General features: G+C 41.7%; 1 protein-coding gene across 2 annotated transcripts in view; it reads right to left on the bottom strand.

Annotated features, from left to right (window-relative positions):
• Positions 1-1,138: 1,138 nt before the first annotated feature.
• adcy8 (adenylate cyclase 8 (brain)) overlaps positions 1,139-15,801 on the bottom strand; it is a 127,585-nt gene continuing 112,922 nt past the window's right edge. For both annotated transcript variants that reach the window (XM_084912882.1, XM_084912883.1), the window contains 4 exons: positions 10,450-10,596; positions 7,446-7,538; positions 6,737-6,851; positions 1,139-6,029 (listed from right to left, as the gene is read on the bottom strand). In XM_084912882.1, the coding sequence (XP_084769008.1) occupies positions 5,530-6,029; positions 6,737-6,851; positions 7,446-7,538; positions 10,450-10,596 (855 nt within the window). In that variant the 3' untranslated portion in view covers positions 1,139-5,529. The remainder of the gene's footprint in view (positions 6,030-6,736; positions 6,852-7,445; positions 7,539-10,449; positions 10,597-15,801) is intronic.

Genomic DNA, 15,801 nt, shown 5'->3' on the forward strand with positions numbered 1-15,801 from the left:
TAAAACGGGAACAGTAAAGCATCCTTCCTGTGTCTGAACAGAGCAGACGATCAGCTCTGATTCAGATCATCGACCATCAGCTGAGCTCAGCCGGGGTCCAGATGGTTTGGGATTGTGCAGCAGGTGTCTGGCTTCACGTCCAACTTCTTCACTTCACGCTTGTCAGATGTGAAGAGAAGGAAGAATTCATCAAAACCTTTTTAATCAAGAAGATAAAAAGATGAGGAAATGGAATCAGATACTTTTTAACCTGCCTGTTCTTCTGGAGATGCACTGAATGCCGTCTCTTTTCAATAACATCAACATTCAAAAGATGGGACGGGTCTCACATAGACACTCCAGGGTTAGAATGATACAGCTTACACTTTTACAAAAATAAATAGCAACTGGTTGATATTACAAAAAATAAGACGCCTCACACTGGAACGCTGGAACTTTAAAGAAAATGGAACACAAGCCCACAAAGTAACGTGAAATGAGATTAGTTCCTATTTTCTCCTCCTGATGGAGAGACGATCCAGTCTGACTCCTGCCTTTAAGTCAGGTTAATTAATGAGTTAATCCTAAAGGCTGGCAATAAGACGACAATCAAACCTTAAATGTATTCAGATCGTTTTAATAAAATGCATAATCTGTAATTATAGAGTGCTTTTCTAAACCCACATTACAAAGTGCTTCACAGAAGAAAACGACCTCGTAACACACAGATGTTGTTATGAATTACATGATGGTGTTGTGGTCTTTCCTTTCAGAAATGATGGTTTGGTGTATCCTCTGCTAAGAGGTGACACAGGAAGGACTGATGCACTTTTCCTTTTCATTCAACCAGCTACATCATAGGAAGTTACACAGAAACCTCTGAGACATTTCCCTCAGTTAGAAATACTGAATCCTAATGACTCTGTGACGATCACCGACTAACCTTTGTGCTTGGCTTTGTGCAACGAATGTAGACATATGTCTGAAGTGCACTTGGTTTAACTAATCCTCAGTCAAAGCTCATCTGTGTAAAAACCAGATGTTGATAAATAATCAGCACCACAAACCTTTGGAATTCTACTTTCATTTTAGGGTGTATCTAAACCTGCCTCTTATGGGAAGCCATGGAAACGGGACAAAAAGGCAACCAGACACATGGTTTGTATAAAAAATTAGACCCCTTTTTATTGTGTTCTCATATATAAAAGAAATACAAAAAAGAAACATCGACACCGGGCGAGGGTCAGAGCAGGGCGGGGTTTTTAGGCAGGGATGGGTTGGGAGTCAGGTGACATGAAAAAGGGGAAATGACAGGAGGAACATCAGACAGTCCGAGGGGATCGGTCAAACAGATATCGAACGGGTGAGGGTGGATGAGTCTCCCTCCCTCCTTCCTTCCCACCTCAACCACAACCAACTCCTACTCTTCTCCTTCTCCTCCAAAGAGAACTTTCAGTTCTTCAAACATGCATCAAAAGCGGAGATGTTCAGGAGCCAGAAATGGTCTCACTGGTTGAGTTAACCCAAAGTGGCAGGGGCCAGAGATTTTCTTTTTCTGAGCACATTTGGGCTACCTGGTAAACCTAGAACGATGAAAAGAAGTCACTGTGGTGAAAACATGTAAGTGACTTTCATTCATTTTTACATGACATTCATGATGTTGAAAGGTCAGCAGGCTCGTTCACCACAGCCTGAATATAATCCAGTTAGCCTCAATGCTAATGATCAATGCTTTAGCATTGAGCAAGAGCCTCAATGCTAATTCCAATAATCACCTCAGAGATTAGCAAGTTTTTTCCACCTCTCTTTGGCTGCAGATCTGTGAACCTCTTGGTTGCGCGCCTGCTTTTCTGTGTACATTCAGTGTTTCGCACCAAAATGCATTGTGTTTATCCTGAAGATCTGAAAAACGTTCTGAGGGCCCTCTATTCCTCTTTAAAACACTGGCAAAATGAACCGAAGCTAATATACCAAAAACTGCAATTCCTCTAATGACCACTCGAGGCTGTCTTCAAAGGTGAGTCAGTCTCCATACAGGAAAAATCAGCACGTTTACAACCTGGTTTTAAAAAAAAGAAAATTAGGAAAAAAAGATTTCCACCTTTTATAGTATAAATTTTTATAGTTTAATAATTTAAATTATTAGTATAGATTTACTTTAATGGCTGGCCTAGTTTATCTGGTGACTTTTTTTTAAAGCTTTTTTTCATCCCTTCGACACCATTCTTGTTTTGAGTGGACAAACCCTTATTTTGAAAATTCAGCTGTAGCTAACCAGCTAGCAATCGGCCTGTTCACATCTTGTGTTTCCCGTGCTGGCAGACTCACTGGACAGGCTTCTGTTTTACAGACTTTTGTCTTGAAGTCAGGCTGACTCGAACCAGCGCTCCACTGCAGCTGGCGATGGCAGTGATGGAGTGTTTCTTGTGATCTGGAAAGCTGCTGTGAGCTACGGGGTCGCCTTTACCAGGACCTGCAGCAGGGGAACCATTCATGTACCCAGTTCAGTGAAGCTGCAGAGCATAAGGACTACTGTAAAATTACTAGGGGTATGACCAGACTTGTTAACAAGTCAAACTCCAGTACAGCCATTGGATGCTAACCAGGCTACAGTAGCTTCTGTACGATTGAAACTTTCCACCCTGCATTCTTCACGTCCAAACATTGTCATATCTGGCTTTTAAAAAATAAAAACAGATGTTGATGGAAGCTAAACTTCAGAATTAACAAACCACTGGGTGACACTCTGGTAGCTACGCCAGTCCTCTATTTACAATTTAAATAAATTTACAAAGTTGGAAGCTTGCAGAGTGCACGTTTGCTGCAGAGCTTATTCTTTGGGGGTCAGGCCTTTTCTTCGTGCATAACTGTCACATGTAGACCAGTATGAGAGTGTAAAGCCTTCAGCAGGTATTACATAACCTGAAAAGGTGAATTTACTAAGTAGGGGTAGGTGATATCGTTTCAAAATTTCATCGACATTTTAAGAAAATCTGCAACTTTTGATGTTATAGGGAATAAAATGCTGAATGTTGAGCGTTGAGGTGACTGTTGCTGTGATTTGGCACTATATAAATTAAATTGAATTGAATTGAATGTTGTTGCAAGCAGCAGTATTTATAGGTGTAAGTAAACAAATGAGCTGCTGTCACTGATGACTTGCTACCAGGTGCTGCTGCTAGCACAGATGCTAGCATCAGCGTTTTAGTGCAATAGTAGTGCCAGAATAAGTCAAACCACAAAGCACAAAAGTAGTCTACGTCATGTGTTCCCTGGAAATTTTAATCCATCCATCCATCTTCTTCCGCTTATCCGGAGCTGAATCGTGGGGCAGCAGCCTTAGCAAAGAAGCCCAGACCTCCCTCTCCGCTGCCACCTCTGCTAGCTTATCCGGGGGAAACCCAAAGGCCTCCTCCCAGTAGGACATGCGCAAACCACCTCAACTGGCTCCTTTCGATGTGGAGGAGCAGCGGCTCTACTCTGAGCCCCTCCCGGATGGCTGAACTTCTCACCCTTGGAAGATCCAAGGGTGACTCCCTCAGAAGTACAAGACCAAGGGAACAGTTCACCCTGCCAGAGATAGGGTTACCGGGGCCTCTCCCTGGAGCCAAGGGGGTATTCGAGGGCGAGCATCTGGTGGCCGGGCCTTAGTCCATGGGGCCCGGCCGGGCACAGCCCAAAAAAGGGACATGGGCCCATCCTCCTGCAGGCCCACCACCCGCAGGTGGTGTGCCGGGCACTGTCCAGGAGCAAAGGTCCTGGCAGACTCATCCTCGACTACCAAGACTAGCAATTGTGACATTAAAAATTTTAAATCAAAGCAAATGCTCAACACTTTAGTTAAACAACAACTAAAGTAAGTCCACCTTGTAAGTGGAGCCACACAGTATTTCCCATATAAAACTCAAACATATTTTCTACACTGGATGTTGTATTTTTAGTCAAGCTTTTAAACCAGTTCAGTAACTTCCATCCATTTTCTCTTCCTGTCATATAAAGTGTATCTAGCAAGTGCTCCAGTGACACTCACTCATCAGCTGCTAGCATCCTCTCCTTCATAGCCTGGTTGTGCTGGATGGTGTGACTTTTCCTCACGTGGTGAAGCAAGTTTGTTGTTTCCACCTTTAGCAGGAACTGAGATTTTTTGCAAATATTTTGCTGTAAAATTATTCGTACTTTGTAAAGTAATGTGCTTTGTTGGCCATTGTGCGGTTCTCGCCCTCAGACAAACCTGGGTTTGTTTCATTACTGTACACTCTGGGTACCGTAAAAGCATGGCGTTGCTATAGCAATGATGCAGTGACAAGATATTTATATATCATATGAAAATTTATAGCGGACAAGACGATACCGAGCAGCCCCATCAGTAAGACTCGTACACAGATGAGCCAAGACTTCGTGACCGCTCACATAGTGCAGTTTGCTTTGTAACCATTTCAAAGGCTTTAACCACATTTGTCAATGAACTAAGCAAGACCTCGTTCTGATTCATCTTCTTTAGGGTTTCCACCAGTGTACTCCAGGCCTTGAACTGACGCCAGTTCAGCCGTTAAGTAAGCTAATGTGTCTTACTAGTCTGCCTCTGTTTATCATTTTTCAACATCTTAACTATGACAAAGTTTAAAAGAACAGCTGCTCAGTCAATATAAGTTTGCTAATGTTCACAGCAGGTTAATTCAGTCATCGCTGTATTGGAATGAAGTCTGGATCTGGTGCTCTCCTGCTTTTACAGCTGCATTGTGTGATATAAATGTGTAGAAGGGCAAAAATCATGACATAGTGAACTCAAAGTGCTCGCAGTGACATCACTACTAAAATTCAGACCCATCCAAACTCAGAGCAACAAATTTAACACCTTTAAAATGTGCATGAAATAATTTAACTTCTCTGAAGGGTGGATGTTGGAGGAGAATATCAGTAACTTCACTGACCACACCTGCTGTATCCTGGTTGACCTGTTCTCCTTGATATTACGTGGTGTTGCATGACAAACGGAATGTATTTATATTTTATGGTATTTATTTGCATCTCCTGAAAGACTATTTCAGATTAAAATGAGGAAAAACTGCTTTCATCTCAGTTTACTTAAAACAAGCTGCTCATTGAAGTTTTCCAACCGGTAACACTAAAGATTAAACAAGTAGTAGATTTAAACTTTAACGAGCCGTGTTCAGTTTAGTTTAGCACTGAAGCCTTTCCTTCTTGTTCACTCTTGGTGCATTTTTTGATTTCTGGGAGATAAGATGACATTCCTGATTTGAATCCTGCCTACGTAGCTCTTATTAACAGGTTGGGTTTTTTTTTTTGTCCAGTTCAGAAAACAGCCTTTATTCAGTACAACATAAACTTACAATTCAGGACCTGAAAGCAGCTTAAACTGCAACAGCTCCTCAAGGACATTTGTTTGTTGTGGTTTTTTTGCGAACATGCTAGAAAGAAATGTTCTTTAGCTCCGCCCACTTAGGTTTAACTCAACCACAGGCACTATTTCTGGCTGACGAGCAGCCCTGCCTCTGAGAGATCTGTGGAACTGAAACTCCAGTCTGCTCTTCAGGACAGCTCAGTTTTATCAGCTGCTTCAGCGTGATGGCCCCCTCCCACCTCGGAGCCACCGTGTGCTAACAACGTCCTCCGGTTGTAGTGGTGGTGGCCCTTCATGATGCCCGAGTTGTTGTTCTCGTTGAGGATTTGCTTTTGCTTCTGCCGGTTGAGCGACTGCACCAGGCCGAGCACCACGGCCGCCAGCGAGTACTGGCCGGTGATTTTGCGGGGCTGCAGGATGAGCGGGTTGGGCTGCACGCGGCCCAGCAAGAAGTGCGTTCGGATCTTGCCCTCCTGCTCGCTGATGCCCTTCACGTAGATCTCGCCGCGGTACTCGAAAGCAAAGCCGCGCTCCTTCAGGATCAGGTAGGTCTCCTCGGGAACCTGGATCTTGCCGCTCACGCCGGTGCTGTCCATCCGGCTGGCCAGATTCACCGTCTTCCCCCAGATGTCGTACTGAGGCTTCTTGGCACCGATCACGCCTGCCACCACCGAGCCATGAGTCATACCTGCCAAAAACACACAGGACCAGCTGTTAGGGGCTGATAACCATTTTTTATTAAAAACACAAAAAGGGTCTTCTTGCTTTTGTTTTCATTTTTAATGATGCAAATCTGGAGGTGCTAAAAACTGCAGTTCCTTAAAAGGCCACTTGAGACTCCAAAAGTCAGTGAATCTCCAGCTAAACATCCAGCTGTGCTTTTGTTGTTTTCTCATTTTATTTTGCACTGATTAGCATCTGACTCTTTGTGTACTTGTTGTTCTGCACTTAAGGACTGAAAGAACCTGAAGAAGTCTGCCGTCGCAATCTGCACTCCTCGATGTTGAGTTTGCCTTGAGACAGCTGATCTTTGCTTTTTATTGTCAGAAAGTATATGAAGTCATTTGAAAAACAAGGTAAAACTAAGCACACCCTGCTGCTTCTATAGGAAACAATTCAACCAGTTGCTTTTTCTCAGTTTCATGGATTTCAGGTTGATGCAGTGACACACTGAGAACATTATTTCTGTGCTGCAGCCACATTAAAAGGTAAAAATGCTTTTTTTTAAATTTCTTTCACCTGCACTGCAGAAACTACTACCCACATGTCCTCACACAGCGTTCTGGTGTTTGTCATTGAAAATTAAAACTGAGTCCACTCCACTCTGAGTGTTTAGACTGAGATGATCTCCACAAAATGTTACCCACTTTACTCTTTCGTCATCAAAGCTCTTACCGATCCTCAGCTCAAAGTTGTTGAAGGAGTGCTTGTTAATCTCTTGGATGCTCTCGTTGAGGGCGATGGCGAAGTCTGCCAACGCACACAGGTGACCCCATTTATCTTCACATTGCTGTGGGAGTGAGAGCAGAAGGGTCTGAGTCAGCTGAACATCAGGACCAGCTGGAGGGCAGGCGCATCAGAGATGAACTGTGTCAGAAAACTCTTTTCACTGGCGTGGATACTGAAGCCTTCACTCAAGGTTTTAGGCACACGATCGAATGCTTCCACTCGAACAGATGCGACTGGCTGGGATCTGTCATTATTTTTATTTATTAGTTTAATTACTTCCACACAGCCTGAAAAGTCCTCTGATATTTTCTAGTACTTCTGCCTCAAAATACCAAATTACAAGAAGCAAGATAGTTCACATGTGGTACTGACTCCAGCCATGCTGCAAAACCTTGATCAAACAACCAATTTTCAGCAAAGTTACACTTAACTAGCTAACAGATGGCGCTCTTAGTGTGAGGATCCTAACCAGCATGTTTGGAGAAATGAAACGTCAGAATGTTAGAAATCAGATTCATTAAATCTTCGTAGCGATGTCTCAGTGTTTTGAGAAATTATTTTTAAAACCACTTAATTACCTTTTATTTTCATTTAATGTATACAAATTATTTTGTTCATGTAAAGTAAATAAAACAGCCGGCCCCAAGGGTCTCACCTGCTTCTCAGGTGACAGACCAGAGACGGCCATGTAGGTGCTGCCAATCGTCTTGATCTTCTCGATGTCCTGAAATCGGTCTTCACCCAGCAGCTGTAAAGTCAGAGAGACACTTTGAACATTTGTGTTTGCTTTCTTGTTCTTGCAAATATTTTACTTCCGAAGCCACAACAAGTGAAGAAGCTCCAGCTCTGTTAATCCTTCCATCTGCCACCGCCTGTCATGGATAACGGAGTTTGGGCTCCGTGATGTTTTCTCTCCCAGGAACCTTTTTCAGGGACATAATCGTTCATGTTACTGGTTAAATTGAATTAAAAAACTGAACATCACTGTGTTTCTGCTTTTGCACTATGTGAAGATAAGTTGAGTAAATTACTAAGCTGATGTGGTAACAGCTATTTCCTCCTCACTCTGTCAGCCTCTGTCTTTGTCAGAGCTGCTCTTGGCTGGTAAACACACAAATCCTCAGCAGGCAGCATTTCATCAAAGTCGATACCTGTTCCAGCTTTCTCATTTTGTTTTCCATGGCTTTCCACTCTACTATCTGGCAAGTAGCAGTATTTGTTTGCATACTGCAATACTAAATAAAACCACAAATTACAACAAGATTTGAGACATGACTAAATAAAGCACAACGTGTCACCAAACATGAAATGCTCTCCACAGACACAGCAGTTAAAACGAGATTTTAAACCAAGTTAGGGGGGTAACAGAATACACGTACCGGCGTTACGTATTTAAAACACAAAATATGAGTGACTGTATTTTGTTATAGTTGCTGTTTAAATAGGTGATGATTAGAATTCAGTTACTTTGTTGAAATAAATGGATTACACAGTGGTCTTTTCCTGTTTCATATATTAGGCTATCCCCTCTCTAATTTTGTTAATTCCATGCATTACCAGAAATCCAAACAAAACACGCAATAAGAGGCTCTAATGTAAACGTCCTGTTAATGTTGGTGGCGTCAGTTACACAGTGGACCCAGAGCCAGCAGTGGACGGGCAGGAATGCTTTTCTTACTTGGAAATTCCGACGCCACTTCACATTTAACCTCCTAGGACCTGCCGTCCACATATGTGGACATCACATTTTGGGTTATTTAGACCAAAATACTCAATTTTGCTCTACAAGGGCCTGATATCCACTTACGAGGACATTATACTGCTACTGTTCTATCAAAATTTTAAATGAATACCCTCATATGTGGCTCTCATTTTTCTTAAAAACAAAAATAAGGTAAAAAAAAATAAAATCTGGTAATTCTTTGTTTCTACATTCATTGGGCCCCAATTTGCCCAAATATCATAGAGAAATTAAAAATGCATGCTGTGGAAGAGTTCGGGTCTTAGGAGGTTAAAGAAGAAAGGGAAATCTGACCGTGCAATGCAAACTCTGTTTGCCAGCAACCAAGCTGCTCTCAGCATCAAAAGACTTCACCTCCAACCTAAAGAAACATCTGGAAATAAGTTCTTTTTTAAAAAGTAACGTTAGCCTACTGCAGCTTCTTTGTTTTAGTTGTGCTAGCTACCTGGGTTATGTGCCACTTCAGTATCTTCGATGTACTACGATGTACTAGACTGCAGACTGTTAGACTTGATGGTTAGCATTAACAACCTGCTAGCTGCAAATAATCATGTGCAGTTCTGAAAGCAGTCTATGAACTAACCTCAGCTAATGCCAGCTAGCAATGTTAGCTTGGTGGTGAGTACCCTTCAGTAATAGTAATAAATCCCACAGCAATAGTACATTCATGTAGTTGTAAAAAGCATGATAATATATCAAGTAATCAAAAGTATTCAGAATACGTTACATTGAGTAACTTAACAGAATACATTACGAACTACATTTTGGGCCATGTATTCTGTAATCTGTAGTGGAAAACATTTTAAAAGTGACCTTCCCAACACTGTATATGGATATTTTATCACTATGAATTTGGGTGCGTCTGGGAGATGATTCAGGTAAGCATTTGTACTGCTTGGAGCCAAGAGAGTTAAAATGGATGATATGTCACTGGAGTTGGTTCAAGAGGTTCTCTTTGCAGTCAGCTGATATAAAACTATCATCATTTTTACAGGAATCTGTTTCTTTTAAACCACAACTCATCATTGTATCATTGTCTGCTGTGGAAAACAATCAGACTGATGCATAAATCTTACTCACTTCTTTGCTAATTGTCCCCTAAAACGAGGCCATTTATTCTGATCTTGTCATCTGCAGTGAGAGCCCCTCTGCCGTGGGCTCATACTGCAAGGTCTGTTCTTGTTTTGAGGGAAAGTGAGTGAGGATTGTGGCCCGAGGCAGCAGAGAGCGCAGCTGGTGTCTGCCTGTCTCTGCTCTTATTAGGAGACTTTGACATTTTCTGTCAGAGACTTCGGTTCAGAGGCTTGATCAGGGCCACGAGTTCCTGTAGACTTCAACTCTGTCCACAGGGAACCAAAAAGTGCAAAGTTTTGTGAAACTTCTGCAAGCATGCTAACTCACACTGAATCTTTCGCATGGAGACTTATTGAGCAGCTCTTTTATCAACTGGTTTCTTCTCATTTGAAGGTTCCTTCTTGCTGTTGCAACAAGGTAACTGTTTCTACAGTTCTGCTTTGGTGGATCAGTCGCAATAATTCTGTACTTCAGCCTGTTTTGAACTCGTGTAGAAAGTCTGGAGCAGCTGCCACGGAAGCTTAAAAATCCTCCCTGTATCATGAAAGCTAAATCAATACAGGATGAGAGCTAATATCTGGGTTCATATCAGTGGAACCCATAAGCTTTTGTGTATGTGGTGTTTATTTCCTGTGCGGGTGCGTGTCTGTCTGAAATCAGTGCTTGTTGATAACCTGTGCACGTATGTGAGTGTGCTCGTTGTTTCTGGCTTCGGATTAACCCGCTGTGAAGTGATCTGCTTTTCATGAAAAACAGAAGATGCTGACATCAGAGACGGTCCTCTGCATGTTTAAAATGTTTGTCTGAAGCAGAAGTGGGCGCACTTGAAAATCTGCAGTCTCACCTCATCAAAGTCAGCGATGATTTCATTGAGGAGCCTCAGGCACTCGACTCCTTGGTTGTTCATCTCGGTCTGGGAGTAGAAGTCAGCAAAGCCAGGGATGGAGGCAAACATCACGCCCACGGCATCGTAGGACTGCGAGTACAGCTCCTGTGGGTAAACACGTCATGAGTGAGCTCACGGTGTCACGGTTTCTTGAATCACAAACAAGACAACTTCATTCAGTCACTTGTTTTGTGTCTCTATGGATACTGCAGAACCAAGCATTGGTGAATTTGGCCACGCATTCAAACAACCGTCTGGCTGATAGCTGACATTATAGCACCAGGTCGATCATTGCTTTACTCTCCAGAGAATTGAGTGAAACTTTACACAAGACTAATGTGACACTGCCCCACTTTCATCCCCTCTGAATTTCTTCCAGCAAATTAAAACAGAAATTAAACTTTGGCGTTGGGCACTCCACTTGTTATATCTAAGGGAAGACACTAACAGAGAACTGTAATAGAACAGAGTGTGCTCCAGGTTATCGTCTGCTTTTTATCTCTCTCAAGAACACTTTAGTTAAAGTTCAAGCTGAGAGGCAGAAACATCAGGAGAGAAGGAGTCACAGAAAGAACAGAACAGGCATCAGTGACGACAGATATGACAGCGACAAAGTCAAAGGGACTGAGGGGAGGTTGGTTGCAAAGTGGCTTGCAGAGCCAAAAGCAACGTGTAGTTTAGATAGTGTGACATGTGCAGTATTTTCCAATGAAGATAACGACTCATCAGCTGATTTGAACCAGCTTGATCGGTGCAGTTTGTGGAGCTGAATAATTGCAGTTAATAGTATCAGGGGCTTCTCTCACTTCATGGTGATGTGACTGTCACTTGACGGTAGATGGTGATGTTCTGGAGGCCTCAGTTCTTCCTGGATTGTCTTGGACCACCAAAATAAACTAAGAGGATACACGTCATATAAAACTTGTGCCGTTGTTTCAATGGATGATGTTGGATTATGACACTTTCTCAGATCTGCACTGAGCTCCTTGGATTTTTCCAATAGTCTCTGTGTTGGTGAGTGCTCTCAAATAAAGCCTTTCTATGTTTCCACAGAGCAGCTGTCAGCTGTAGTCAATCATATCCCTGACAGGAAGTTTGGAGGTAAAACACTTTTTGGAGCTTTCAGCATCAATGAATTAATAATCAAAGTGGATGAATTTGGGCGTGTTTGTTTGAAGAAAAAAACGATTTAAAACAGCCCGTACAGCAGCAGTCATTACCTTACAGTTTTGTGCATTACACAGTCCTCATCACTAGGGGGCACTGTTGATACGTGACCGGGCGGGAGGCGTGCTGACATGCAGTAGCATGTCCTCACACGCAGTCGCTCTTTGTGCTATTTATGGACGCATTTTAATGATGAGCTAGAAAACATAACGTCTGTCCAGAGTTCAACATTTGGAGGTAATAATTCAGGAGAAGCTGGGTGACTCTCTCTGTCTGTTATCATTTTAATGTAATTACACACTTATAAAAATAAGCCTTTGACTTTATTGTGAAATCATACAAGCTTAATGAGCTCAGTCAAATGTCAGCGCCTTCAAAGTGGAACTCAGTAAAAGTCGAACTAATTTAATTGCTCGGTTATTCCTGGTGCCTTTTCAGGCCAGCCGGAGCTCCGAGGTTTATTTGGGCTTTACTTTTTCCTGCAAACTAAGCCTCCTTAACATACTTCAGGAGGAGTTTTCTAATACTAAATAGAAAGATGGGTGACTAAAGGCAGTAATGCTCCACCATCAACACTCCTCATCACCTCCAATTAAGTATTCAGTTCACTTTAGTACTTAACTTGGATCATGCATCTGTGATCTGAAGAAAAAAAGACCTTTCTCATCCCATTGAGAAAATTTTTAATTAGATTAAATAAAGAAATAAAAATCTTGATAAGGGTTAAGAATAATAAAATGTATGAGAGCTAAACTGGAATGTAAAACACAGAGCACAGGGCTACACTGCTGAGGATGATGCTTACGGGCTGTGACAGCAACTCTGACATCATATTTTATACTGTGCATCTCTGGGCATTTACAGAGGTTTGGGTGATGCACATACATCATAATGTTTTGGATTAGAATAACCTATATTTAGCCAAGTTATGTCAAACCCTGAAGAAATGAAATTTAATTATTTCAACACAACATGTACATTTCAGCGGGGTGTACTGTGGAGCCAGTTCGACAGAGCCGGGCTTTCTTTAGCTTTTTTAACAATCCCTGAAACCAAAGGCAGAGATGGTGGCGATCACATAAGTGGTTATCAATGTTCTTTGTTAACCACGTTTTCTGCTTCGAGGTGTGTGGAATTTCATATAGCTGGGGGGCAATGTTTGCATCATTTCTGTCTTCGATGGAGAGCACTGCCTCAGTAAATCATTCAATCATGTAAATTTACAATTTGATATCTTTCACTTCATCCTCACTGTGCTCTCAGTGCTGTTTACTTCTAAACTTTACACCATTGACGCCTGACGTTGTATTCTCGGTGGACACTCACGTTGAGCCCAACATATGCATGTCTGTAAAGAACATTAACATTAAAACAGGCTTTAGCGGTGACCATCAGTGTTATGCATTTTGATTTGTCCCTTTCCTGATGCTGCAGTCATCATTTACTTTGAATTGTGCTAAAAATAAAAATAATAACATATCAAATGACTTGCTGTGGGTTCGTGTATGCATTTAGCATTGCACCATCACTCTCTCATACAAATATGGCGACTTATGCCTCCAAAATACAGACAAAAAACCCCAAATAAAAATGTTAACATTGATTTAAAGCAGAGAGATGTTCCGTGTATCTAGTTTGTTGTTTGATTATCTCATCGTGATGATCAGCTACAGCTTAGAATCAAGGTTCCAGGAACCAAGTTCTGCTCGAGCTATAGATCTGATGTTGATCCGAAACGGTCTTTTATGAGTCACTGAAGTCAGATGCAGTAGTTTCTGAGATTACCGCAGAAAGGCCTCCAGGCAAAAGAATTCCAAGCACTAAGAACTCGGAGGGCAGCGCGCGGTTAGCCGCATGCTTTAGGACAAGTGCTGGCTGCGCTGGCACTGATGCAGCATGTCTGCTGCCATGATGACATTAAAACATGGGGGAGGTGTCAGGAACTTTTAGTCTAAAAACAGGGGCAGAGATGTTATTTAAGACCATCATTTTCTTCTCCTCTTTTTCCTTTGCCAAAAATATTTGGATCAACCAATCAGTTAGCTTGATGCACAAGTGTCTGTAACAAACAAGAGTCTATGAAAGCACGTTAGCATGACAGTGGTAGTGTTGAAGCAGCAAACCTTTGTTTCTACAGATATGTTTTTCTGTCTTTCCTTGAAGTCACATTGATTCATTTTTCCACTTACTTCCACTTACTCACTTTCCACTCCATTTTCCACTTGGGTCATTATGAAATTTGGCATGAGTTTAATGTTCCAACGCTGACAGTTGTACTCGAAACGCCTCGAAGACGTTCAAAAACACGTCATAATTTGCATGACAGCTCTCAGTGTGTTTCCAGCCACTCTGCTTTCAAACACTTTGTTGCATTTCAATCATTCACTTCAACTTTGCTTTGGGATCCTTTTTGGTTCTATACGATTTTCCTCTAAATGTTTCAAAATAAAAGCTTTACTAGAAGACGAAGAAGAATTCAGAAATGATCCATGAATTGATGAGAATAAGAAACTAAAAATGTGGCATCAAAATAAAAACTTGACTGAAGCTCTTACTGAACAACAGTTTAACAGATTAAATTCTGCTGAAGTGCCATTTAGTAAGCGACTGACACACTCAGGAATAAAACCTTCAAAAAAACGAAGCTACCTGGTGGAATAAATGATGCTGAGTTTTAATTGATTCCAAAGATCATCAAAACCTCCTCAGGGGTGTGGGAGCCTATTAATAACCCAGTGCTCTGGTATCTAAATCACAGAACAACAAACATCCTGATTAATAATGCAACAAGTGATTAGAAGTCAAACTATTCTAATGGATGCATTTTTAATCGTGTCCTTTTTAATTAGAAGCAGAATGATATCGGCTCTCCTCTCCTGACATTCATAATTCATAGGTTGCTCGACCTTTGTTTGGAAGGCAAAGGAACATTGGAGATTTGATCATCAAGGAGGCAAGAGAGGACAATACAGCAATTTGAAAGGACTAGTGATAACGGGTGTGTTTGCGGACCAGTGGCATCAGGTATTACTGAGCTGGTGAAGGAGAGCGACGAAGAATGGACGACTGGAAGAAAAACAGCATCAAGAAGCTGTTTTGTTGTCACCTCTTCCTGCACTTTAAGTAAAAACACAGATAACCTTAACGTAATAATCTCTGATCGATATATCAACACGGTGGCTTTATCATAAGGGATAGTGTTCAAGTTAAAAAGTGTCAAAGGGAAAAGGAGGGGATTGCGCTGTTTCAGCTCAAACTTTTTCAGTATCTACAAATTAGATTTATGCGTGGGTCTATCCCCGATGTTAACGCTAAACCTAAAAATCATATTCTCTGTTATCTTTTTTGGTCAACCAACCTCTAAACATCTGATTTCCCAGTTTGCCAAAGGTTTTGTTATTCCGGTTAATGCCAACCGTCTCAGGGAGGCCTGGGCCAACTAGACTGCACCCTGGCCACCTTTGGCTCCTCTGATAGGCTACTTCCATCTCACCAAAGGAAACACGGGGATAGGGACGATTGCTGTAAAAGGGGCAAATCTTACAAGAATGGAAATCCCCATCACTTCCTTGTTCCAAAAAGATTTGTTGCTGCAAAGGGAAGTCTCTGACCAGTTCTCAGGGCATCTGGAAACCTCTCCTGGACTTGCAAGATGTGCCATAATCTGGAGAATTTCTTCCTGCCACTGTATGCTTGATGTCTGCTTATCAAGGTAATTCTTGCTATTAATCCTTTATATAACATCTCTCCACCCATTGATTTTCTTTCATTGTGTGTATTTGATTCTTTGTATAAATATATTTTTTTAAAAGTGTCATATAATAACTGTGATGATGGTTTATTATTTAGAACTCATCCAACTGGATAGTGGACTTGGGGGCAGGGCTGCTTTGACTGACAGCTGTCCAGATGTGTGCAGCTGTACCCGCTCACTGCTGTTGGTGCTTTTTGGAGGATTTTTCATAACTAATGTTGAGTTGTTTTTTGCTACAGACCATGTGGCAGGTTTGTGCTTTTGTTTCAGTGACTGAAATTCTATTGTTTTATTAGACTGTCACTTATGTATCACTAATTTCCTAATAAATAAGTTTACATGAATGAACCGGTTTACAGCCTCTACAGCTAAATTTCTCCTTTGTGATG

Source organism: Perissodus microlepis, chromosome 18 (assembly GCF_051167445.1).
Source record: "Perissodus microlepis isolate ML-2025 ecotype Zambia chromosome 18, ASM5116744v1, whole genome shotgun sequence".
Classification (NCBI taxonomy): Eukaryota; Metazoa; Chordata; class Actinopteri; order Cichliformes; family Cichlidae; genus Perissodus; species Perissodus microlepis.